Source organism: Opisthorchis viverrini (assembly GCF_000715545.1).
Source record: "Opisthorchis viverrini unplaced genomic scaffold opera_v5_190, whole genome shotgun sequence".
NCBI lineage: Eukaryota > Metazoa > Platyhelminthes > Trematoda > Opisthorchiida > Opisthorchiidae > Opisthorchis > Opisthorchis viverrini.
In genome coordinates this window covers 219,710-247,039 of record NW_008751846.1, presented here as the reverse complement: position 1 = coordinate 247,039, position 27,330 = coordinate 219,710, and the positions used below count along the sequence as shown (strand labels likewise).

Sequence of the window (27,330 nt, the reverse complement as noted above, 5' to 3'; positions counted from 1 at the left end):
AGTGAAGCATCGGTGTTGAACACTGATGTCATGCTGTCGATGATCATCACTAGGTTAATTTGATTGAAGGATGAGCGGCGCGTGTTAAGCACACTACTGGCCAGCCGCTCGTACCACCGTTCAGCCGTAACACCCTTTCGGTGCCTAGCTGCCATGCCACCCGAAGGCTGCATGAGGTTTGGGATACTGCACGGTTGCCCAAACCTAGACAGGGGAAGTCGAAAGTCAGAGGTCAGGTTCGAACCACGGACCTTCCGGTCAGTAAATTCGCGCTCTATCCACTTGGGTCGCTCATAGCCAAACGGTTAACTGTTCGAACTACTAGCCAGGCGGTCGCGGGTTCGAGAATCTACGGAGTTTCATGAGGTGTGCACTGGTGATGATTCCCAATAAAGATGAGACAGCTGTACAGTGCTTCTCGGCTTTTCAGCATAGATTACCTACATTTACAGGACGAAATCTCCACAAAGATTAATTTTTGACTGCCAGCGTGAACTTGTTACTTGACTTCTCATCAACTTAAGTTAGGTTATGAAACATCTACGTGCTTTTGAAGAAGCAGGATCAATGCACAACTTCAGGTGACATCTAACTTAACTTGTTCGGGTTGTGGGAAATTCATTCACTTTTGCGATCGCCAACGAATGCGCGCGTGACGCGAGTTTACCACGAACATAAGGTTCATCGAATCATGCCACTGACCGAGTCAAAGGTTTGCAAGTGTTGCCCATTCCACCGTGCATCTCGTGTTGTGCATGCATCGATGTGACGACATTGATTGTCTTCCACGCACTCTAATATAAAGATAGCACTTTATAAATAAAATTGATCGCTTTAGCAAAGTCTTCTTTTTGTGTTTGACGGGTCACCGAATTAACTATGGAAATTCTGAGCCGGAAACATCGCATCGCGCTCGCAAGTGTTGGGACAGTGGTAACCCGAATTCGACAACCGACGCATTTTATCAACAGAAGGGTCAACCGACAGTGTTGATCTTTCCAGTTTCCGTCAGGTCAAAGTGAACGCAATAACGAGTTTGTAGGGCGACCATCTGGATGCTTTTCAAAACTCTTATTTACTCTGTGCGGATTTGTGTGAGGAGAAGAAATAATGCCATCGTTACGAATGTCTTTTCAAAATAAAGCCGCGTGCCCTAAGGGCCCACAAATCGCCTCTTTAGACAAACCGATCAACTGCATACACAGTAGCAGTAGTTATTCGCATGGTAACTCACATGTAATTGTGCGATCAACTGCAGACAATTTGCGCGAATCATTTGGAATTTGACCGGATCGCTGGAATTCACCAGAGCCAATGGAAGGCGACCCTTGTGGAGAAAATAGACAGCTGGTATTTTTAGGCGTCATATGACACAGTAATCATAGTAATGAAGTAAAACGCCATTGTTGAACAACGATGCAAAAGTAAAGAGAGCAATCAGCATTCGGCCATTAAGAAATCATAATCAAACAACACTTGTGAAGTGACAAAAAGAACGGCACCAAGACCTTTGAAAACGGTGGTTGAATAACATAGGTGATGCTATCCGGAACGCTTTCCTCACATTTAAATCCATCCACTTCCTGAAACGGACAATGTGGTCGGTGACATGAGGACAATTGTGATTCAGTCACGGGAAGGCGGGAAATTAATCCACAAAGGTCGTACGAGAACCATGAAGGGATTTGGGAGAGGCGGTCATCTTATGCTCAGTGCAAGTAGCTAATTTTAGGCTGGACATACTTTTACGCCATCTCTCATTTTACAATAAGAGTTCTGTTGAAAAACTGTCTACAAAGTACCTACAGTCAAAAAGTATGGCAGTGATCTGCCAACAAAGATGACTGGCATCATAATGATCTGTGAAAATCTTTTATCCAAGACGTCAGCAAGCACGTGTATGGTGACTCCATATTAGAGCGCACTCGCCCAGGATGTCTGACGGTGACTGCACTTGTATTAAAGAGCCACTGTTTTGTAACTGGACAGGCGAATATCCGAATTCCAAGTTTATCACTCTTGGGTGGGACGCTTCTATGGCCACCCAATTTACGAAATGGCGCAGTACATTGGAAAAACCACAACTAGGATTTCATGAACGAATTGCACTGCACACGGATACATGGGCATCAGGCTGAGCTGGACAGTTTCATTTCTAGAGCGTCACGCGCCTGACCAAAAAACCAATCCACGAATGGTGCGAAATAACTCGGTGAGAGAGGACTTGTGATATTTAGGAGTTCACCCATATCCATAGCTTCACGCAAGCATATTCTGCATGGTGATGAACCCCACACGGCTCCACACTGGGCCCTGAAGATTTACCTTCTTGTAATGTGGTCCTGTCTACATTCTGATTGGTCTGTGGGTGCCCATGTATTGGTCTTTAGTGGAAACTAATGTGAACAAACAAGGACCTGCGATTTAGGGTATGGTCTTAAAATCCGCTCTCCGGTTGCATACTAAAACAAGCGTACTCACAGAAGTAATAACTTACCCTCGAATTTTGGGGTATTGGTATTCCCAGCAAAGCGGCCATTAATGGGCATAAATCAACTTGTTGAATTTCGCTCATTCGACGTCCTTCAATCTGCACCGGAAAACCGTATGAATCAGTCTGCGTAAGTAGGTGCTTTTCGGAAGAACTTTCAGATAGTTTTGGACCCACTAGTCCGGCGCCCCAAACCAAAAGCGGTGTGATTGTTTCTTGCAGAGAATCACCTCCATGACCATCTATCAGGAGTTCAATAAAATATAAAAATCGTCCAGCTGTAACATCATTTCAGCGCATAGGCACCATGCTACCCGAATGAAGCACGATGGCAGGGATACTGCCAGGTTTCCCCAAGCCTAGAAGGGGAAGTTGAGATGCGGAGGTCGGGTTCGAACCACGGCTCAGTAAATACGCGCACTAACCACTGAACCATCTCCCTCCGCATATGTTTAAAAATGAATATCACCATGACGAAGAGATTGAGAAATGTTGAACACAAATAATAATTTTGAAAGCCAAAGACCGACAGGGATATGCATATAATGACCCACTTAATACAAGGCATTTATATCATGGCATGAGAGAGATCATATGCTGTGTGAAAGATGAGGAAGCACAAATCAGCGGTGAGGAACTGGACACAAAAACGAATCTAGGCCAACTTTTGGAAGTGTGATCAATCCAACTTCGGTCTCCGTGGCTGCGTATGTAACACTGAAGGTTTGTCACAACCGGCCGGCCTAAAATCACAAGCATGATTCTCAGGGAGGGTATGGACACCTAGTGCAGCACTTTTTCAGTCAAAAGACGTTCACTGTAATGTCCTCATCATCATTCGGACTAAGCGGTTGTGCAGGTCCGTGTTATAAAGAGATGCATATTTAGTTGAACTCTAGCTATGTGGGTAATCTATGCAACACAATACGTCACCTTGTTTCATCCAACAACCATTAAAAATTGTGAACTGCATCTTCGGTTCATTATAATCAATAATATTACCTCATATTAGTCATTACTGTCACTTACTGTTAACATCAATAAGGTCAAGGTTAATATTCAAAACTTGTTGAAACATCAGACTCAGACGAACCAGGTACGAGCAACCGTCCAGCTGATTTGACCTTGAAGACGTGAGCAGCAAGAAATCAGAAGGAACGTTGCGGTAGCCCGATTATTCACAAAAAACACTTGAGAAGCAAGTTCAACAGATCAGAAACGCACAGAGCAACTCCTCTTTAGGAAGGTTTACTTTATTCATTTCATAAGTTCAAAAAGGGGTAGGAAAGTGTGCTAAGGAAGTACTTTGACAGACGAACAACATTCACGTTCGACTAACCCATCGGATCTATAGATTCATTTCTACAAAAATGTCACTGTAATGTACGCGCACTCATTCGATCTTACGCGTCGGAAGGGCCTGCACAAAAAGTGGTCTACTACTCACACAGATGCAGTACACTACTCGTAAGGTTGCTGAAAATTCTTCGACAGTCTACGACCGTTTTTGCCCTTCTTGGGGCTTATCAGGTCGGCGCAGTCCTCGAGTCTCCGTTCTACTTGAACCCAAGTTGTACGAAATACACTCATTTGCATAACCAAGTTACTTGGACGGGAAACTCACTGGAGCATAGCTGAATTTCTTGTCTATGATGTTCAAGGTGTCTACTACTCTGCCACGGTAGGTGTGCTGGATGCCACACTACACAGTGATGACACACGTCGTATGGACTATGGTACAATCCAGTAGTGGACTGAAGCGTTACGGTCAGTAGGGAGGCTGTTATTACGCCACGAGGAACACAGTTGATATGATCATATCAAATTTTACGACAAAAACTAAGCACAGTTTCGGGTGACAGAAAAAAAAGAACAAGACTTAAACGTTACACACACACACACACCTGAGTCAGTCATCCCATGGTCGGCAGTGAGCACGAAAGCCACTCGCACATTCAGTCCTTCAGAGACCCGCTTCAATGTGCGAATTATTTTGGACAGAAAGCCATCAAACTGACGCAGCAAGGAGCGGTACTGTGGAGATCTGGAGATTGGGGATTCACGGTTGGCGGCGTGTCCTATTGCGTCAGAAGCATCCAAATGAATGAATGCCAAACGAGCGCTTTGTGAGACAGACGAATCTTCCTCGGTGACTTGGGATTTAGCGAAGAAACCATTTTCCATGTTGTCAAGGGTGGCCTAAGCAACGAGAGCGTGAATATCAAGAGTTTTCTGAGTAGCAATTGAACAGGTTTAAAATGGTGTTTTGGCGGTACTCGAATTCTATTGTGTTCGTTATCCCTGGTTGAACAGTTCTAAGGCACTTCGGCGTTATAAAAAAGGAACTTGGAACTCATGATTGTGAATCCCACTACAGAAGGATTTTTACACAACTAAGTAATTCTCCAGGAAACCCCTTTCCAGAGAGGACATTCCTCCTGAGAGTCCACAAAAGTTTCCATCCAAACAGGACCTCGAGTCCAGTTTTCTCAAAGGATACAAGTTCCACGAAGGTCCAAGCAACCGCTTATCTTTTGACGACCTTCCCCGTACAATACCACGGTGGGTACAACAAGCAAAGATTCCAGATACTACAGATGGCCTGATATGAATAATGGAAGGATTTATGCAAAGTTGGTAATTTTGAACCAAAGAATCAACTGGATACGAAAGAGAGACAAGAACGCCAAACGATCCCATTCGAGATGTGCACTGGTCAAAACCCCAAACGACCAATCGCGTCACAGACACCAAATGTCCATCGGAAACTATATAAAAGCACGAAAAATTAGAGGAAACACCCACCCACAAGATGTTTGCAAGTCAATGGTCGATAACAGTGAACCAACAACCATTAACCCAAGGGGGCAAACTTTATTTATATGATTCTGTCTAATGAGTAGTACCTTGGAAACCAACCAGATATTTTGCATGCACTTCTTGTTTACAGTCCTATATGAATTGTTGTTGCACATATCATCCAATCGGCTTCCTTAGACAGTACAGTGAGACTCCGCAGTCCGCGCAAAAAAGAGGAAGCTAGAAACAGGGCCAAACTCCAGAATAGTTCACAGCGAGCATTCCAAGTCAAATTTCTTTGCAGAGGTCACCATCCAGCCTCCCAGAGACACTAAGACAGAAGGGTGATTTTGCTTCCTAGGAAGGACTCCGACCAGCCATAAAACAGCCATATATCTCAAGGGCTACACGGAAGTTTCATATGATACAACTTAACGGGCTCAATCGAGTTTGTACATGACGATATAGCTCCGTGGTTAAGGCATGAACTTACTGACTCGAAGGTTTGAGATCTAAACCCAACCTCAGCATCTTGAATACTCCTTGCTATGCTTGGGCAACTCGCTAATTTCTCAGCCCTCGTGATTCCTTCTGGTGGTAGGATAGCTAGGCACCGAATGGGTGTTACAGCTGAACTGTTTTTATATCATGACATCCAGATGCGAAATTCAAAACCATAATCAACTGAACTTCCTTCATCCTCTGACATCATTCATCATGTATCTGGAAATGGCTTCAATAAAGCGATGCATCACTAATTATGGTAAGGCAGGTTGAATGTCATCTAACCCGTCTAATTGTCAGGGCTATTTTAGAGATATGACCTGGTATGCGCCATTGCCAAATGAGAGACGAGCACTGGGCCAGTGCAGCTGGAGGGGCTGGACGAATCCCTTCCGTGTACAATTACCGGGTGTGAGAAATCAGAAGCCGGGATTAAAGTGGAAGTTTTGGTGCACCCACCGTTTGTCACTGTACACTTGAAGTGCACAAAAGTTGTCACACTTAAATAAGTTGCAAAATACATAGAGTCTAACCAATGACATCAGCCTCTCCAGCGTCAGCATAGGACCAACTAGCGTTCCGTGCGAAACTGACTGTGTGCGTAATAAACTAACGAATTCCCGGAATTCTTGATAATTTCATCCGGCCACAATAATTATGGCGTTGGAAACTGTAATCCTATACTCACGGCAATAAACGTAACATTTACGACACAAAGTATGTGAAACTGGAAATCCCCATCTGGCTGACCGGCCAGGCTAAAGGTCACGCGGCCCAGTGGTAAAGTAAAACGAAAACAGCTTATCAAGTACCCTACCAAACTGGACACCCAGAAATGAAGCCCTCCTTCACAAATCTACGACAGTTCATCAGCAGTCAAAACATTTTTCCCATAAAAACGGTTGGCAGAGTAATTTTGCGCTGGAATCGCTGCGCATGCTAATCAGTCATTCGGTATTTTGAAGTCAGAAGACTAGTTTCGTGTTGAGCGTCTCCTAATTCAAAATGCTTGCTGCGTGAAATAGAGTGAAATCGTTCTCTCAAAAGAGTATTCCCCTTGAGGAAAGAGTCACTGTTTGTGGCTGAGACACTGATTTATCGTCCTCAACCCTGTGTGATAAGAGCAAGCATGCGCAATGTATGGTTCACAAGGCATTAGATTTCCGCTGGCAGAAAGCAGTAGAAACGGTTTTAAGTTTATATGCGTATCTGTTCACCACTTTTTTCACACTCACGCAAAGAACTCCAGCCATATCGAAGTCAACGCGTAAAGTTTCTGGTCTGTCACATACGAAAACTTCCGTTAAAACAACACCTAGTGTGTCCAGCAGTGCGTAAAAGGTTCAAAAGGTTAACACTTGTGGCGCGATGTCAAAGCACTATTACCAGCTTACCATGTATCGACAGCATCCTGACCCACTAAACTATGGTGGATGTGACAAAATGTAGGCAACGAGTATAGTTTAAGTGGGCCATATCTTCAAAGGCCGTTGTTTCTGTGTATAATGACTGCTGATCAGGCTGGTGGAAGATTGATAAGATTCAAAAGGTTAACACCTGTGGCGCGATGTCAAAGCACTATTATCAGCTTACCATGTATCGACAGCATGCTGACCCACTAAACTATGATGATGTGACAAAATGTAGGCGACGAGTATAGTTTAAGTGGGCCATATCTTNCTAGGCACCTAATGGGTGTTACAACTGAACTGTTTTTATATCATGAAATCCAGATGCGACATTGAAAACCAGAAAGTTCATGTTGCCAGTGGATCACTGTGATGACCATAATTCAACTGAACTTCCTTCATCCCTCTGACGTCATTCATCATGTGTCTGGAAATGGCTCCAATAAAGTGATGCATCACTAATTATGGTAAGGCAGGTTGAATGTCATCTAACCCGGCTAATTGTCGGGGCTATTTTAGAGATATGACCTGGTATGCGCCATTGCCAAATGAGAGACGAGCACTGGGCCAGTGCAGCTGGAGGGGCTGGACGAATCCCTTCCGTGTACAATTACCGGGTGTGAGAAATCAGAAGCCGGGATTAAAGTGGAAGTTTTGGTGCACCCACCGTTTGTCACTGTACACTTGAAGTGCACAAAAGTTGTCACACTTAAATAAGTTGAGTTGCAAAAAGAGTCTAACCAATGACATCAGCCTCTCCAGCGTCAGCATAGGACCAACTAGCGTTCCGTGCGAAACTGACTGTGTGCGTAATAAACTAACGAATTCCCGGAATTCTTGATAATTTCATCCGGCCACAATAATTATGGTGTTGGAAACTGTAATCCTATACTCACGGCAATAAACGTAACCTTTACGACACAAAGTATGTGAAACTGGAAATCGCCATCTGGCTGACCGGCCAGGCTAAAGGTCACGCGGCCCAGTGATAAAGTAAAACGAAAACAGCTTATCAAGTACCCTACCAAATTGGATACACAGAAATGTAGCCCTACTTCACAAATCTACTCACGACAATTCATCAGCAGTCAAAAAATTTTCCCATAAAAACGGTTGGCACAGTAATTTTGCGCTGGAATCGCTGCGCACGCTAGTCAGTCATTCGGTATTTTGAAGTCAGAAGACTAGTTTCGTGTTGAGCGTTTCCTGCTTCAAAATGCTTGCTGCATGAAATAGAGTGAAACCGTTCTCTCAAAAGAGTATTCCCCTTGAAGAAAGAGTCACTGTTTGTGGCTGAGACACTGATCTAGCGTCCTCAACCCTGTGTGATAAGAGCAAGCATGCGCAATGTATGGTTCACAAGGCATTAGATTTCCGCTGGCAGAAAGCAGTAGAAACGGTTTTAAGTTTATATGCGTATCTGTTCACCACTTTTTTCACACTCACGCAAAGAACTCCAGCCATATCGAAGTCAACGCGTAAAGTTTCTGGTCTGTCACATACGAAAACTTCCGTTAAAACAACACCTAGTGTGTCCAGCAGTGCGTAAAAGATTCAAAAGGTTAACACCTGTGGCGCGATGTCAAAGCACTATTATCAGCTTACCATGTATCGACAGCATGCTGACCCACTAAACTATGATGATGTGACAAAATGTAGGCGACGAGTATAGTTTAAGTGGGCCATATCTTCAAAGGCCGTTGTTTCTGTGTATAATGACTGCTGATCAGGCTGGTGGAAGATTGATAAGTTGGAGACACCTGCAGTGATTGATCAAATCAAGTCAAACACAATTCAGGTTGAAAAATCAAACAGTGAGTTGAACACCGAACGATTCCCCATAACCAGTTCTCTTTCGTTGCACTATTTGGCATATATGAAACGCGGACTGTACCTTTTGATATACCATAGTGGGTATGATAGGAAGCCAAGGGACCAATAGAGTAGCACTACCGTTCAGCAAGACTCAACAGTTGGTGAAACTGTTATTTACTAAATTTCCACTGGATTAGCCTTGACGGAACACAAGGAATCGCCGTCAACTTTACATACAGCTCACTGTTACGTGACCCAAAAGCTGCCTTCCGGTAGATCGAAGAATATTTGATTTCCAAAAAACACAGACATGTCCTCAGAGTCATTGGCTGCATCACGTTCCACTGAACTGCGTGAGCTTTAGTGAACAAAAAACAAATAAGGGAACCGATTTAGTGGCTCTTTGCGTATGTGGTTCCAACAAACTGTGGAACATAAACATTATCCAGCTGTATCACCATTTCGGTGCCTAGCTGCAATGTCAGCCGAAGGAAGTACGAGGGCTGAGATAATGCCATGTTATCCAAGCCTAGACAGGGGAAGTCGAGAAATTAGAGTCAGGTTCGAATCACGGAACTTCTGGTCAGTAAGTTGGAGCGTTAACCACTGAGTTATCTTGAGCTCCAATTCAACCAACTGTAGCCATCAGCATTACAGCCAAGCAACTGTCCGTCCACTAGCTCCATTAAATCGTTCATTTTTCAAAGGACGATGTGTTAGCAGCCTAAGGACTGGAGGTCACAGAGACGTGGGATTTTATCTTGGGAAATTCAACAACGATGCCACAACTCCATTTGAAGAAAACACGTATCCATAAACATGAGTAAGCAAGAGGAATTCCCAAGCATTTTAATTCTATTTCTGAGACCGCGAACAAGGCTATGTACCGCTTTTGCGTCATGTTGTCACTAATAGTAAAACCTGAAACCTTGTGTTTTGTTTTGCACAGGATAGGTAGCCGACTGCTCAAATGTGGCATCTTCTGGGCGCGCAGCTGCCGTGGGGGACTACGAGAGCTGATATGGCGCCTAGTTACTCAGGCCGGTATACGATGCAAGGAAAAGCCAGGGTTGGGTTCGAACCTTCAGGTCAGTAACTCCGCACCCTAAACATGAAGCTATCTGGAGCTCACAAAGCAAAAGCCACTCTGCTACATTAGATTTCTATCAGGGGACGATTTGGAAGTAGAAGAGCAGAGATTCTCAGGAGAGAGCACGGGAACATACAACGCTCTGGTAACAAATCTAGTAGTATACCTCTCGGCCACGAGTGGCTGATCATCGACGCGAGAAACTACTATCTGGACAAGATTCCTCAGTCACGCAGTTTAAGTAACGCGGGTTGATACCAGCAGAACCCTGAGTGGAATCTCCTTAGGAGGAAACCAACCTGTCTGTAGTGTGTCTACCTGTATCTGTTGATTGACCATTCGCTGTGAGTACCTGGGTGGATCTAGGGCTCGAACATAGCCACACCCTGATCAGGTACAAGTTTACGACAATGCCGATCGATCGCATTCGGTGGTATTTTGTGAATTGAGTATCCCTCAACATTATTGAGATGTGCGGCGATGGTGGATTTCAACAAGGTACAATGCCTGTCAGCTTTCATGGCGGCCTGCCTTTACTCGTAAAGTCCAGAATAGCAACATCAAAAGTCTCGTCAATACTTTTAAAGCAGAGAAAAACGATAAAGTTTTCAGTTCAATTTATGCAACTAGGCGTGAACATTTTCAACAGCTAGTTAATGCTTTAGGACCTCAGAGGTGGATCCTATTCTCTTTTGGAATTGCGTGCACAGGAATGGATGGTCAAAATCACCTACCAGGAAACGACCAACAGACCATTCGTCAGCACTCATTGAGGAAATTCCTCTGGGAGGTGCGTTTGCGTTCACCTGAGGTAAATTGCCCAAGTTCACCGCGTTTAGAACCGAGGAAACTCCCCACGCCCAAGCTTTGCCGGAATGATTGAACACGGTGTCGAATTCCACCGGATTTGTTTTCCAACCTTGTTAGAACAGGGAAAAGAAAAACATCACAGGAGCTCAAATTTCAAAATTCCGAACACGATTTACGCAGAACTCACAGATTTGGTCGTACTGGTCTTCTCTTACGCTACATCGGTTCCATATCTACCTATCTACCCAGTCTCCGTATACTCGTTGTGCTATTCTGAATTTTAAACAGAAAACAACTGTTTTCAGCATCTTTCGGACGCTTCTAATGTTAGTTGAGGTCATAGTTGAACTCACGCAAACAGAAGCTGCCAGGGATCAACAGCCAGACAAACGTTTCAATGGAGACTTCGTACTGTAGTCGGAAAAACTAGTCAACAAGCCACGGATTTGAGAATCCATGAAGTTTCGTGAGATGCGTCCTGTTTATGATTCTCAATAGGGACGAAACAGCTGTACAGTGCTTCTCGGCCTTTCGGCATAAATTGGCTTCACTTACCGGATGAAATCTTCATTCCCAGATATCCTCACACTACAAACAAGCCAGTCAAACTGCTTGTCTCGGAGAATTCGACAACACTGAAAGCTAAATAGGTCTGAATTTGGAAAGGACATCGGCTTAAGCCGAAAACAAGCATAAGTGGTACAGACTTATCGAGCGTTTAATCGGATCCGTGGTAACAAGTTTGCAGAGCTGTACATGAATCGATCAATTATGGGGCCAAAAGTTGAATGATAGAGTAGGTTCACTAAGATCTCTTGGTCATTCCAATTCTGGACTTGGGCACCGCAAGTACTATCCTCACCTTTATTCCCAGTGAATCGGCAAATGCAACTGTGAACGTGCTTGTGGGTGTTACGAGTTTCCATAACTTATGAGCTTCGAACATGTTCTCATTTAGCTATCATGTACATGAGTGAGGATAATTTTGGAGCAGACATTATGTAGATAGTTGTGAGGCACCAAACTATTCGTTTCCACTAACAGTGACTTCAGGAAAAGAAATGGAAGAATTTGTGCATTCGCAGTGAGGACTCAAACTAGAGACCCTGCTGCAGTTACTCTGTGGTTGCTGCACTTTGGCTAACTGGGCGGTCTCTAACGTCCCTTAAGTACAGTGTATTTCATTCGGCGTTTCGGACACAAACTGCCTGCACTAATGTGAGTGATACCTCAAGTACTAATAACGTTAATAATAGAAATAATCGTTCAGCTGTGAAATCCTTTTGAGGCCCAGCTAATAAAGGGAGCAAGAGGATTATTGCATCCACACCTAGACAGGATCAATCAAGAAACTGAGGCTGTGGCCGAAGCACGGACGTACCGGTCGGTAATTTCGCACATTAACCGCTCTCGAGGTTAGTAAAGGCTAAGTGGTTTACAAGTAACTAGGAATCACCCGACAAGCATGGTCGATAAGATGCAAATTTACCGAAGATGCCCCCCCCCCCACAATAGACCTAACGTTGGCTAGCTGGATTTTACTCCAAACACAAAAACAATTATAGCATACAGATACGGAAAATAATAATAAAAATAAAAATAATAATAATAAGGGGAATCACTTAGGCCTGAAAAAACGACGATGAAGTAGAGTCTATTCAATACTTCAGGATTAGTTTCACCCACAGACTGAACAACATAAGCCAATCCGTCCACATTAGTTATCGTTTTTTAATTTTCCAGTCAAAGATAAAAGGGAGAAGTTCTGATGAACGAAACTACTTACCAACTTGGTTTTAACGAAAGACTCAGCTGAAACCCGGCTGAATCTCTCGTTTATGATAAACCCCAACTGAATATGATGCATAAAGACGGCCCTAAGTTTATGTTGGTAAGATATTCAAGATATGGCAAAGTTTGTGAAAGCTTTTGGACAGCCAACGAGTCCTATCGCCCTAAGAGGGGCGAAAGGAGACCTGGCCTGTTCGAGCAGCGGAACTAAGACGCCTCCAGGTGTTCGACAATCGTTGTCTCAGAACCATGGCTCGTTTGGATTGATGTCGGTGTATCCGCAACGAGGCAATTAGAAAGTGAGTTTCTGGTTGTGCAATGAGTACTTCCACTGAAGAATGTGTCCAGCACCAGAAGCTGCGTTGGTTGGGACATGTGTTACGCACGCCTAGCCATCGTTTGCCCAAAAAGAGTGCTATTTTCCATGCCCAATTCAGAGTGGCGTAAGCAGAGAGGCGGCCACCCCATGACTTGGCAGACAGTGATCCCTACTGCGCCTGGCTGGAGACACTACAAACTATGGCTGCCAACCGATATCAGTAGCGTTCTTGGTGTTAGTTTCTATCCAGATTGCCTGAGTGGATGTTTGGAGGTGTAGGCACCTCGGGATGATTGTCGTAAGCTAGCACTAAGTCCCTTCTCCTTCTACCTTTATTTTTTCTTTACAATAAGATTCTCAAATAAATCACGGTTGACGGCAGTGAAGCATCGGTGTTGAACACTGATGTCATGCTGTCACAGGTGATGATGATGATGATGGCTAAGGCAAGCCATGAAGTAGACCACTTTTCACGTGTCACGGGCCTCTGGCAACCCCGAACGAACTAAAGTATGGGACGCGAGCCAACCAACATACGGTTTCTAAATTGTCAGAGGCCTGCTTAACCTTATAAATCTAGCTGAACAATCAAACATGAAAGTACAAGGTTGCAATTCGTTGAGTATTGAACGTGACCTCACACTTGCAATGAAAAATTTTCAAACCTCTCCTTTACAGTATTACTTCTCTGGTGCTGCTCATCACATAAAGGCTGTCTGTCGTAGCGTTTTCATTGATTCTAATGAACGACTCACCACGTGCTGGTGCACATCTAATTTTTTGTTCAAGGTTTACGGCAAGATAATCGTTTCTCGACTGCAAAGTATGCTACTGAAGAAGCGATCTAATTCAGTGAGAAAATCGACTCCAAGATTATCTTCGGGCATGAATGTGCAAGTGTGAACAAAAAGTAAGATGGTTTAGTAATGTGCTACTCATAAGGTTGCTGAAAATCCATCGACAGCCCACGACCGGTTTCGCCCTTCTTGGGGCTCATCAGGTAGGCGCAGTCCCCGGGTTTCCGTCAACCTTATGTTCTACTTGAAACCAAATTGCACGAAATTAGCGAATATACACTCATCTGCAAACTAATTTGGTTCTTTCGACAGACTCACCTGGAACCCAGCTGAATCTCTCGTTTATGATGTTCTCAGGCATGATACCCTATTTGTAAGGTTACTGAAAATTCTTCGACAATTCACGACCGATTTCGTCCTTCTTGAAAACATCATAAACCAGAGATTCAGCTGGGTTCCAGGTGAGTCTCTCGAAAGAACCAAATTAGTTTGCAGATGAGTGTATATTCGCTAAGATGGTTTAGATTTGGAAGAGGAACCCATACGAAGTGAACAGTACACACAGCTCAATGGACAACCAAGGAGTTCGCTCCGAAGCAACGAGCGTAACTTATGGCAATGACCCGGTAACTTTAGTACGAATCGTACCAAATTTATATTCGGAAGATTGGTTAAAGAGCTTCCGAATTTTTAGCAATCTTTAGCTATTCTGTACCTCCCCGTCAGATGAAAGTTCACATCTGAGGAAAGGAAAAATTTCACTTTCTTAAGATGTATTGTATTCGCGAAGATCTCTACAGGATTGAGACGAAGAGAACGATAAGAATAGTGTTGTGATTACCCTGACTAGTTTAGCTTCTGTTTGCGAGCCTCGAGTAAAGTCTTCAAGCGTGGTTTATAATCATCCCTTGGAATAAACAAAAGTCCAAACAATAATTGGGAACTTGAAAAAACCTTCCAAACACCTTAACCCCTGAACAGGAGTTTGAACAAACCTGTGGCGAGTGCTGATGGGTCCTCGTAAAACCCGGCGAAGAGAGCAACATGACCCGGTCTTGATTCGGTTGGAGCACGAGTGTGCGATAAGCCCCAAGCACCTTGATGGAGCAAGATGTCTCTGAGGTTGGGGAGAAAGAGATTGAAATGTGTCAGTCGGTTAGATGCTTGCGTTTGTTCCGCACAGTATCATAGAAATGCAGCGAGTAGAATTGTATCTCAACAGTTTGACTTCAGAAACGGTCCAAGCGCTGACCAGGCATGGACGAGTCAGTCGTATTCTGAGGACTTGTTACTTCATTCTTCCCCTTCAGAGACACGTGTCAGCTTTTTAAGCAAGCAGTGTGACTCGAATGTATAATTCAGTGAGAACACTAAAGACAAAATGTTCTAAATTTACCTGGACCATAGGAAATTAAGGAATATCCTACCAACTGAAATATCAGGCAGTCTTTGTGTAGCACATTCAGTTGAAGATAATAAGCAGAAGCACCCAAAAGATGAATATCATAAGCGAAAGATCCACTAGAGTCTTTCGTGAAAACCCAGTCGATATGCAAACGAGTGTATTTGTTACAATAAGCTGTTCGTTTGAGAGTGGCGTAAACAGAGAGGTGACCAACCCTTGACTTGGCAGAGGAGTATGAGGGATATCACGAAACACTTGGGTGCTGTCGGTGCTACTCGCCTTACAGGGTGGGGACCGCGTGATCCTCACTGTGACTGGTTGGAGACACTACGAAATATGGCTGCCAACCGATGTCAGTGGTGTTCTTGTTGTCAGTTTCTATCCAGATTGCCTGAGTCAATGTCTGGAGGTATAGGCCCACAGAATGATTGCGGTAGGCTAGCACTAAGTCCGTTCCCGGTCCACCTTTATTCTTTTCTGTACAATTGGGCTTTAAATAAATCCTTGTTGTGCGGCAGTGAAAAATCGGTGTTGAACACTGATGTCCTGCTGTCGATGATGATGATAATGATGTTCGTTTCGTTTTTATCCTGGAATCAGACTTAGTTGTGCAGTTCACCTGAACTGAGGAAGAATGGCTAAAGGATGTTAGCACATGTTTATCCTGGAGAAATACTGTGCCGTGTTGAGACACAAGCCCTCACCACCTCCAAAGGATTCCGGATCACAGTGCTTGGTACCAGATAGGAGTCAAATGCGAGAAATCTGAAAAACCGATGTACCCAACTGTGGCCTGTAGAACAACTTCAGGATACTACACACACGGTAAAAAAAATTATATGAAGTCCACCAACAAATGCCCACCAGGTAACAATAGTTGCATAGCACATAAGTTGTCTTCGTGACGATCTCACAAAGAGAACAGCGATCATTACAGAAACACACGATCGAGCGCAACATTCATCGAATAATTCGGCCATGACTAGGTATGCCATACTTAACGAGCATAGTTCCACCAAAACGGTGTGCAATTTGGTGTTCAATTTGAACCCGAGGTTGATGGAAACTCGGTGACTACGTCTACCTGGTGAGCACAAAGAAGGACAAGACCGATCATAAACCATCGCAGCGTTTATAGCGACCTTATAGGTGGCGTATCAATTCGGGGAAATACACTCATATTTCGAATATCGTGCCAACGGAAGCGTGAGGCGGACTCTGTGCAGCACATTCAGTTGAAGAACATGATAAACGAGAAATTCTGTCGAGTCCCTCATCAACATCAAATTAATTCGAAGATGAGCATATTTCGCCAGTTGGTTGTGATAAATGTAAAATGAGACAGATCAGGTAAACAGAAGTAAAAATAATTTATCTGGTGGATGACGTCTTCGAATTTGGAATTTTATGTCTTCCTAAACCATTGAAATCCCCCGGTAGATAATTGCCAATTCAAACTGTTCGAAAATACACAGATACTTGGTAGGCCCCGAAATGGAAACGCCAAATCGCATGAAAAATGTCCATCTCTATTGGTCATTTCACTTGGGATGGATCAATTGAGATTACTCATTCAGAGTTCTACCAGTTCATCACCCTTTTGGCAATTTACCTTCCCTCTGACACATTAGTCGTAATAAATCGAGTTTGGTGAGTTCATACTGCAAATTGCGTACGCATCCAACGTAATAATGAGTCAGTCATCAGTAGACCAACTTTCATCCACTTGACTGGTGAGGAGCCCGAAAGTCTACGAAAAACAAAGCGTTTCTTATGGCGCATTGTGCACTACGTCAAAACCGATCAAAACTTAGGGCCTATGAACGCATGACAACGCGACCAACTATGCCTGATTTGGATGGTGTGTTCAACGCTTTAGCAACGAAATTTGTAACCAGTGAGACGTGACATAACAAGCAGAGGTCCCGGTTATGAGTGTACCTAGTTTTAAAGTTTGAATATGACACCTGGTATTCCTCCGCCAGGATGACCACCACCACGATACTGACGACTTCATTAGTCACGTGAAAATAACAAGAGTGCTTGTGAGGACGCTCAAACTATAGTGACGGGTTTTTGATACAAAATCCATCTGCCGACACAAACTGGCTGCACTCCACTCGCTCCTTGTTCTCAACATTCCAGTTAAGTTCGTGACAATTACTTGTACAATGATCATATGGAGCGTCGGAGAATACTGGTGAATAGCACGCGAACGTTTCCGATACCGCGATGTTGTGGGACACCAGAATTACAGTTCTTATTGATTAGCACTGAGGTCAGTGGCTGCCGTCACCTGCTGTCACGTCACCTGAAACCTTGTGCATCTGAGGTGGACCTATCGCGCACAATAAAACTGCTTCACAATCTCAAGATGATACAGAGAAGTAGAAATACTTATTTGCAACGAACGGACGACAGGTGGAGTTGAACTAGATCGATAGCTACAGTGAACACTGAGTGCATTCATCCGGAAGAAGAAGAACAAACTATTCATCCACACTCTACTTTTTTGTGGCATCAACTGACCAAAGGAAGTGAGTGCTCCGCTAATCATTTTGGGGAATCATTAGACGATGAGCGAGTAAAATATGCAGGAAGTTTTTGAAGAAAAAACAGGTTCGGGTTACGAACGATACACTCATTTGCACGCCAAGTTGGTTTTCACGGGAGACTCACGTGAATCTGGACTGAATCTCTCGTTTATGATGTTCTCTAAGTGAATATACTGCACTAAAGCTGTCTAATCGTTCAGATGTAGCACCTTTACGGCGCCTAACTGCCATGCTACCCGAAGGAAGTACGAAGGCTGGGATTCTGCCAGGCTGCCCAAGCCTAGACAGGGGAAGTTGAGAGGCAGAGGTCGGGTTCGAACCACGGACCTTCCGGTCAGTAAATTCGCGCTCTAACCACTTGGGCCACTTCGTCCAACGTTTCACTTGGTACCATAATCAAGATATAGCAGAGTACTTGTGGAAATTCATGCAATTTGGGTTCAAGTAGAAAATAAGGTTGACGGAAACTCGGAAGCCGTGCCTACCTGACGAGCCTCAAGGAGAACGAAACCTGTAGTGGCCTGTCGAAGAGTCTTCACCAACCTTGTGAGTAGTTTCCCTCATGAAAATATACTGAAGTATCTCAAATATCGTAGGAAATAAAACATGCAGTGGCCATTGCGCAGCTAATTCAGTTGGAGAATATCACGAGATTCAAGAGAATTCTGTTTGGTCTCCCATCATAAACTAAATTCTTATGCAAATGAGTGTATCTGTTAAACTCTGTCCGATTTGGGTTCATGTGGAAAATGAGGTTCGTGGAAACTCGAGGACTGTGCCTTGTGACTAGGTTCAGGTAGGTTTAGCTCCGCAAAATCACACAACGATAAATTCCTGATTGGTGTATTTGTACGCATGATATATGGCACAGGAAATGCAAAACATATGTTAGAGGGAAGGCAGTTCTTCAGTTTTTATGAACACGACCATACGAAGACACAAAAGTTTCTAAACCCCATGTAAGGCGGATGCATTGAAACGATCGACCATTGCTAATTTGATACAAGAAACGGCATCGTTGAATATATCAGTGGCGGAGTTGATGACAAAGATATGACCAGCAAATGCGAAATACTTCTATCCAAAGAAGGCTAAGGAACAAGTTAACCTCGTCATTTAGCATTCCGAGCCACCAACTTTCTTTTACTAAGCTATGGTCGCGTCTTAAGTAACGTAGTGGAGTTCAGACCAAGAGGCAACAAACTTCAAAAAAGTGTTTTTTTTTAAGAGGCAACAACTTCAAAAAAGTGTTTTTTTTAATCGTAAAATCGACTAGAATAAAGTTCCACTTGCTTTTCTTCAGTCAATTTAAAATAACATCCATACCAATGAGGTTTCTTCATTGTTACACAGGAAATAGTACAGCATCATCATTATCGACAGTGGCGGAATACCTGAATCTGCGATGACGTTCAACTTGCTTATCAACTGCCGGGCTCTGTTGAACATCAAGGTCAGGTAGTTACACTTTGAAGACTGGATGCGCCGTCAACAAATTGCTAACTTTTCATAACGACTATTCAATATCCTAAGGAACAGGGCGAAACCGTCGTCCATCTGTTCTCCTGTTTCTACCTTTCTACTCAAATGGACAACTGGGAGCAGGTGACGCAGAAAAGGAGCTTGATCAGAAACTCATCTTATGAAAACTGCATGGATCATGACCACCGACATCAGCTATAGCCTTATCAATGGACTACTGGGGGGCCAAAATATTTTTGGCCCCAATAGGTTTATTGTGAGTGAAACAAGATCTTATTCACTGCAAGACCATGCGGATGCACCGAAGGATGAACAAGAATAGACGGTTAACCTGCATCGGCTTTCTTGCCACCGATCCACAATTTTTGAAAGGTCACACTCTATGCCCCAACAATTTGTAGATCCGAAGAATGTTATCCCGTTTTAACTGACCCCAAAAGTGAGTGGCAGAGGAATTGCTTAGTCAATCCTTTGAATATACATTCGCAAAACAAAAAATCGTGGGTCTGGGAACACAAGCGGCTTTGTCTAATTACACTGAAACTACAGTATGTTGTCAGTAGTCTATCTCCAAGAGAGACCAATTAAAACCATCTCATTCCGGTGTCGTGAGATTTGACGTGGAATTTATATGTTTTGAGTGACCACCTTGCGGTGATGCTGGTATCCATTATAATGATCGCGGAAAAAGGATTTGATCCACGGACTGGTTCCCACTTGACTTGCACAGTGTGCAATCCTACTGGCCTTATCAAAGCCCATATCGGGCCCCAAAGGAATTAGCACCGACAACGGGGAGCATGGTTGCACACATCAAGATGCTTATGGACAAATGAATGTAGCGGGGGAAACGAACAAGTCGGTTACAAATACACGGGCTTAGAACAGACTTAAAATACACATTTAACACTGACGATTCAAAGATCTATTACAGCATGCCAGGACACACATGAAGTGTCTTGCGGGACAATGCAACTACACCCATCCTGAAGTTGTGCGTAAAACTCAACGCGATGTTTTGGTAAACGAAGCTGGCTTCCAGTTAGTTACGAATGTCCATGATAGTAAACCTATGGTAGCCGCTCTGGGTGAGACCGCCTCCCCATCAATCAAGCACTTCACTTTGGGCCCATGAAATTAGGCTCTAAATTGATACCTCGGGCAGATATCAGTTCAACTGTCCTCGGAGCGCGACCAAAAACCCCAAACAAAGATCGATTAACAAAGTTCCCTTCTGAAGATCTTTCCGCTAAAAAAGAACAGAAGTTTATCGAGAGAAGGCTTCAAGGGACGGACTGGAAGAAATCTCCTCTGGGAGAGTTCACTATTGAGATACGTTCCCTAAGACGAACAATGCTTCTTATGGCTGGTCTCCCCTGAACGTGGGTTCTTCAGAAGTGGACACAAACTTTTACGACCGCGAATTCAACGTCTACAGATCTGTGTAAAATAATCTTGTAGAATGTTGTCTGGTGACACTACACCATGCAAATCAGTTGCACGGCCTGTCAAACATCGAATACACTTGTGAAAACTCAACACAACTTTAAACAGTCCAGATACTAGATTTGGCTCTCACTAGACAGAGCGCCCAAAGCCAGTTAAGAACATCAAAAATGGACTCGTGTACAAGTCCGGATCCAAACGAGAGTCTTTGCTGAAATTCAACTAGGGATTTGTAAAATAGCGAATTTTACCCACTTTTACGACCAACCAACCTTCGTGGACGATAAGAAAAGGTCGGTTGTATGACAGTTTATACGAGGGGTCGCAAAGTCATAGGCATTAATCTCATTGTATTATTATCAAGCGTTGAAATACGCATCTTTTATTTTCTATACGGTCGACAAAGCACGTCATATTTCCATAACTAAGACCAACTGAACCATTTCCCTTGATTGACTTTATACTTACTGAACACCACGGTCTTGCAGTGTACCCGAAATACGCAGTCTCTGCTGTCCTTAGGATCCAAACAATGAGTTCAACAACAAATCGCGCCACAGCGCAAATAATTATACCCACGCTGGGATAACCTGTGCATAATAAATAAATTCCCTGTGTTGCTAAGGATGCACAATAAAAAATCTCCAGAACAACCAAAAGCCTAAAAATCAAGTTCGGATTTCGATAATCACTTACTGTCACTGGGTCATCATCATCAGCGACAGCAAAATCAGTGTTGACACCGATGATTCAATGTCGTACAACCTTAAAGTTCATCTAATTGTGTTCAAAACCTCATGGTGAAAAGAACAGAATAATATTTGGTGAGGAATGGAACCTGGTGCTGGCCTATCACAAGTATTTTAAGGTGCCTATACCTCCAAACGCTCAATCAAACAATGTGGAAACTGACAGCATGAACCCACTGACATCGATCAGCCGCCATTTCTTGCAATGTCTCCAGCGAAGCGCAGGCGGAGACCTAATCCTGGAAGGCGTAAAACACCACCAACACCCAAACTCTTCGTGATATCTTTCACATCCCTCTACCATAAGTAGGTGAAAGAAATCAAAGCCCATTACATTTCATAAGCTTAAGCACGAAGTTTAAGTTGCTCTCTAGGATTGGACGGAGTATGTATTCATAAAATGTTTTTATGTGGCTAAAGTTAATCAGAAAGACCGACCTGAGAAATGGAGTGTCCTCCATTGGGTATCGAAACAATATGTCCGCACGCATTCCATCCATAACGATGAAGATCAGATGTGTTGCTGGCGGTGTGATATTCATGGGGATTGGTCCAGACCCATGAACCAAAGGCGACGTGTAGTAAGCAGGAAAAATGGAGTAGGTCAAAATCAAATAAAGCCCCACTACCACAGAAAGCTTCAGAATGTACCAGAGAGCACGGCACATTTTATGACACCAGTAGTGATAGCAACAACAGGAGAACAGAGGGCTGTCTTGGTAACCCGAAATGCTACAATTGGAAGGGAAAGTTATTCACCCAGATATGGTTCGTTGGAAAACACATAAAATGAATGTTTTTCTTCCGATACCAAAGTGAATAGCCCATCCTTTCGAGATGGCAAACATCGTACGGGGTTGATATATGGCGAGAAATATGTCCAGTGAGTGAAGTCAAACTGAAAAGTTACTAAGCAAACAACCTGAGGATTAATGAATTGCGAAGTCAATTTATGAATTACTCCACCTTCATGCCCCGTTGTTAAGTCAGGTGGGAGACATAACAGAAAGTCTTAGCTGCTCCGGTGCATGTCATCTGCATGGTTCAGAAATCATGTTGTAGATGATGAACACCATGGACGCCTCACGCTTTCGATGGGCCCATCGTACCTTGTTTTACTCTTAATCACCAACCAGTCATAGTTCCATACATTTTATACCTACACTATCTACTCAAACAAGCGATCAGAAACACCGATCGTTAGTACGCGTTTTACGGTTGTCAATATGGAATGAACAGCAGCTAAGCATCAATGTTGAACACTGCCTCACCAGCTGGCGCAACCCGTGTCCAGCAGCGCAGTCCGGGCTGAGCCCCGAGTGGAGCAGCCGACAGGGTTTCCTAATTACATCCGAGATCAAAGGTTTTAGAGTAACCTCCGGGCTCAAATCACTCGTTCAGATGAACACGATCTGCTTATTTGTTGGCTTTGTCGTTCAGTGAAAACCTTACCCAAAGACCCAACTTAAACACGAGGGTCTGTCAGGACACTATTACCACTGTGTTGCACGGGCGTGATTTCGCTTTCGCTGTAAAGCGTTGCTACGGCATTCAAACCCGTTTTTATATTTCTCATTCCCCGTGCTTAGGCCAAGATTCAGCTTGGCACACTCAGTAACGACTATATCCTTTCCTTCCAATATCCTAAAAAGGATGACTGATTGATTGTTCGAGGTGCGGATTTCAGCAATACAATTTACAACGGGGGGAAAATCCAGTTGTACAGGCAGAAGCGATGCAAATGAGCGATGTCCGAAGAATTAGGTGCAGCCACCGGGTGCGGAATAGGATGGATTGTTCTGATGTGAAAGATCGAATCACCACATGAGGAGCCTGTTTGAGACTACTCTAACATTACTCGTGTGTAAGCTGCTTCTTCCACGGACACCATCGTTTAGGAAACCAGAGAGCGAGACAAGAACCGGACACCCGTGACTAAGAAATTTCAGTGTTTACATAGATGGTAAGTATGGGGCCTTTTTAACTTCATACGAGAGGAATTCACGCCATTTTTGGTATCCATGCGATACGGAACCAGATTATTCAGCAGAAAAACACGTTGGTGGTTGCACTACACACTTCTGTCTGTACCAGTACTTGTAGAGTAACACTGCAAGAATTCAGTGTATCAGTCCTGGCGAGCAATAGTTGAAGGAAAAGACCCTTTCAGAACATTATTTGTGACATCTCTGATCCGGCCACGGAAAGCCAAGATTCAGTCGCGCTTTTTTGAAAGAAGTGATATAGGACTTGGCCAGGCCGTTTCGTGGCCGCTTTCGACGTGCCCCTACGTCTGTGGTCATGACAAACGCAAGGAAGAAAGCTGATTAGGACCAGTCGGTTAAATAGGCACTTCATGCAAACGATTTGAAAAAGGCGTTTATCATCACTTGGTTCGAAAAAGTTTCTTCCGATTCACACGGAATCTCTTTGAGGATGTCAGTATATCCAAAAGACCAGTTGGTTGTTGGATTACTGTTAAAGTAGTTCTTGGAAGTTCAGATTTGACTTTTACGCTTATTCCAGCCATTTAGATTTTTTGCAACAGATTTCGCGCAGTTGAGGGAGACTCCCAAACCAAAGCTCAAGCTAATATCCGTGCTTGTACAGCTTAGGTTCCAGCCACTATCAATACTACGTCTACTCCGATACTCTGTCCGCAGCTAGACGGCAGTAGGATTAGCATAGCGGATTTTAACCGTGGCTCAGATAAGTGACACCACTCCGGGTCGCAATTCTAACTCATTGCGGCCATTTTGTCAGATGCTTACGACAGTAAACTGATATCTGATGCTGCTATTTTTAATTCAACTTTGCTTTCTCCAAAAGCTTCTGTTACAAGATTGTGCCTACGGAGTCCGTGACAATGCGTTAATTTTCTGTGGGCAATCAGTTCTGGCTCTGTTCATATTTCAGACGACATCCTTGAGGATCTTCCTTAGAAAACTTGCAAGTCGATGAAGATGCTGCCAAACGCTCGTCAATGGACTATGGCCTGGCGAGTAACTAAGTGAAGTTTGACCGCCAGGTTTTGGTGGGGAGTCTGGAAATGGGCGCCTCATTTTTGAGGTCCATCCTCTTGCAATCGTTCCAAGAACAGTTGGAAAAGACTCGGGCTTTCGGATTTTTGATGCTATTCGATACTCGTCTCACCATGAAATAGTATCCTAAACGCAGAATATCCCGACCATAGATGCTTTTGGGTTCCGCGCTGCGATTTTCTTCTTTGGACAGACCGTAGAAAGCCACAACTTGTGGTTTGAGGTAGGTTGACGGAGAGTAGAACACTCAAGTTAAATTCTCGACGACAAATACAATAGCCAAAATTTCCGTCTACATCTGGCTGTAACCCCGTCCAGCTGTTGACGAGAATCTGGTGAAAATCATCACTTTTCTGGGAGAATACTTACAGGGTCTTCATGAGGATTTCGTAATTTCACGTGCCCACGACGATGTTCAGTAAACGATTATTGTGGGCAAGAGGCAAGTGTGTGCTGCAGCGATCACTCACTAGATTGCTTGTTCCGCAAACACAAATCATATGACGAAGTCCTGCCCCGTCTGTGGATTACGCGCATATCAAATCCTCTTAAGTATAAAAAGACACAAGACAGTCACCATGCACGTCAGACTCTCGGGGAGCGGAACGACCACAGCATGCAGTCCACGGACAAATCAGGAAGAATTGGTAGCAGTCGAAAACTGCACAGAAAACTCCATACCTGAGTCCGGACAAAAAGTGAGGAACAACAACAACTTATGCTAGTTCATTCTGACATTGTATTTTGTTTATTAAGATGCATTAACTTTTAATCATTAAAAAAATTTGTAAGTGCTTTCCACCTGATAATCGAGTTAATTCCGTCGCAAATAGGGTATTAACAGTATCAGACATGGGTTTGTTGGTACAAAAGAGGGGTTGGTATTCTGGTCATTGTATCTACATCTGGCTCCTGGTGAGTAGGCTTGGCAGCGACGGGATACTAACAGAATCGAGTTGTAGTGCTGGATTGGATCTAGAAATGGTCCATGGGTCATCATGTTTATGGACGCACAGACTTTATTGCCGACGTCCACTGGCAATGGTTGGCAAACATGTTTCTCAACTATGACGTTGAAAGGCTCCAGCTACGTGGACTGATTGCACTGTTTTCTGCCCATTAAAAAAACACTCAGCTGTAGCACCCTTTCGGTGCCTAGCTGTCACGCTACCCGAAGGAAACACGAGGGCTGGGATACTGCCAGGTTTCCCAAGCTTAGACAGGAGATGCGAGAGGCAGCTGTCGGGTTCCATCCACGGACCTTCACGCCCTAATCACCTGAGTTATCTCGCCCCATAGCGTCAGAGAAGGAAAGTGACATTAAGCGCAGGTGTATTTTGATGCGGGTAAATCAACATGGATTTAAAGATAGATAATCGTAACACCCTTTCGGTGCCCAGCTGCTATGCCACCCACAGGAAGCACGGGGGCTGGGATACAGCCAGGTTGCCAAAGCCCAGACAGGGGAAGTCAATAAGCAGAAAATGGGTTCGAAAGACGGACATTCCGGTGAGTAAATTCGCGCAAGAGCCGAGTCATCTGGCCTATCGACATGAATAACCAAACTCAAGTGTTATGGAACCAGCGGCCTCTAAGTGACGAAGCGTCACTTAACAGTAAATATCGACGGTAAGTCGAGGAACCGAAAGCCGTCAGTCAAATAAGTGACGCATCAAAACCCAGTCATACTTTTCATTCGATTTCGAGGGATTTGCAGATTCGTAGGTTGATACACAGGATCGAGGCTCTCAAAAGCGCCTTCCGGATACTCCAGCAGATCCCACTCGCCTAAAAGGCACACATGAAAACGCGCGTAACAGCGCAGCTAGACTTCACATCACTGGGTAGTATGCTTGCTGTGCGAATTCTTACGTAAAAAAGCGTCTAAAAGCGATTTCAGCTGGATTGTGGATGCAGTGTGATCAATTGTCGAAGGAAGATTATTCCACGCACCAACTACCCGGAAGGACAAAAATGATGTATAGTGAAGTCAGGCGCTCCCATCTGCAAAATCTTATCATGCTGCCACCGTATATAAGTTAGGTCATAAGTGGTAAACCTATCAGTCAAAACGTTTCTGAACAAGGCACTAATATCATATTCCACCAGGGGCCATTATTGCTTCATGGTCAAAGGATCTAAGACCGACAGCCGCAGGCCGGTGGACAAGGCCAATGAGAGTTGCGTCGTTCCTGCATAGTGACTGCAAAGCCAGTTCATCATCATCATCACAATAACATCCAATTGGATGCAGGAGCACCATTGAGGGCGCGACTGTGCCACGTCTGACAATGTCTCCAACCATTGATGTGGCCGGTTTCGGGGTCCCCATCCAGGGTGACGGCGATAACCAGCGCGGCTGAGTACGCCGGCCATGGTGAAAACTGGTTAGTGGATTCAAAAAGCGCGCGCTTCCTGGCTTGTGCAAAACTAACTAATCAGAATGCTGGCTTGTGCATGAATTGCATGCCGGTTATCACAGCATTTACACAGGGTTACGCTAACATCTCCATTGACGGGTGAGAAGCGCCGAGCTATAGAAGGTCGATCTAGGTTCACGGATTCACGGATTGATACACTGGATCGAGGCTTTTGCCCAAGGTTCCCGGGTCGGTTTTGTTCTTGTCGGTCGGTGGCTGTCGTTCACCTGAAAGGCACAAGTAAAAAAAGGGTGTAGCACTGCTCTTTATGTTCTCAGCGGGGGAAGTATGCTTGCCAGCGCGGGGATTCGCATAAATAAATGTCTAATAGTGCTTTAAATTGGGTTCGAGAAGGAGCGTGTACAACCGTCGAAGGAAGGTCATTCCACGCAGCTACTACCCGAAAT

The 27,330-nt window shown here is 44.1% G+C and overlaps 3 protein-coding genes across 3 annotated transcripts in view; all 3 read right to left on the bottom strand.

Moving 5' to 3' along the window:
• T265_07846 (hypothetical protein) overlaps positions 1–9,536 on the bottom strand; it is a gene marked incomplete at both ends in the record, with an annotated part of 38,734 nt that extends 29,198 nt beyond the window's left edge. The window contains 6 exons of the mRNA XM_009173486.1: positions 93–290; positions 1,235–1,327; positions 2,498–2,769; positions 4,396–4,690; positions 5,814–5,925; positions 9,445–9,536. Coding sequence (XP_009171750.1) covers positions 93–290; positions 1,235–1,327; positions 2,498–2,769; positions 4,396–4,690; positions 5,814–5,925; positions 9,445–9,536 — 1,062 coding nt within the window. The remainder of the gene's footprint in view (positions 1–92; positions 291–1,234; positions 1,328–2,497; positions 2,770–4,395; positions 4,691–5,813; positions 5,926–9,444) is intronic.
• Positions 1–25,040, bottom strand: part of T265_07847 (hypothetical protein) — a gene marked incomplete at both ends in the record, with an annotated part of 35,215 nt that extends 10,175 nt beyond the window's left edge. Inside the window, 9 exons of the mRNA XM_009173487.1 lie at positions 24–290; positions 1,235–1,327; positions 2,498–2,733; positions 4,396–4,690; positions 9,459–9,547; positions 10,839–11,027; positions 14,821–14,942; positions 17,910–18,168; positions 24,974–25,040. Of these exons, the coding sequence (XP_009171751.1) occupies positions 24–290; positions 1,235–1,327; positions 2,498–2,733; positions 4,396–4,690; positions 9,459–9,547; positions 10,839–11,027; positions 14,821–14,942; positions 17,910–18,168; positions 24,974–25,040 (1,617 nt within the window). The remainder of the gene's footprint in view (positions 1–23; positions 291–1,234; positions 1,328–2,497; positions 2,734–4,395; positions 4,691–9,458; positions 9,548–10,838; positions 11,028–14,820; positions 14,943–17,909; positions 18,169–24,973) is intronic.
• On the bottom strand, positions 9,538–22,130 carry T265_14410 (hypothetical protein; the record flags this gene model as incomplete). Its single annotated transcript, XM_009173511.1, is given in 10 exon segments — positions 9,538–9,654; positions 10,843–11,027; positions 12,918–13,197; positions 13,399–13,469; positions 14,821–14,942; positions 15,515–15,779; positions 17,965–18,112; positions 18,141–18,266; positions 18,271–18,328; positions 21,901–22,130. Coding segments are annotated over 10 exon segments (1,602 nt in total).
• Positions 25,041–27,330: the final 2,290 nt, after the last annotated feature.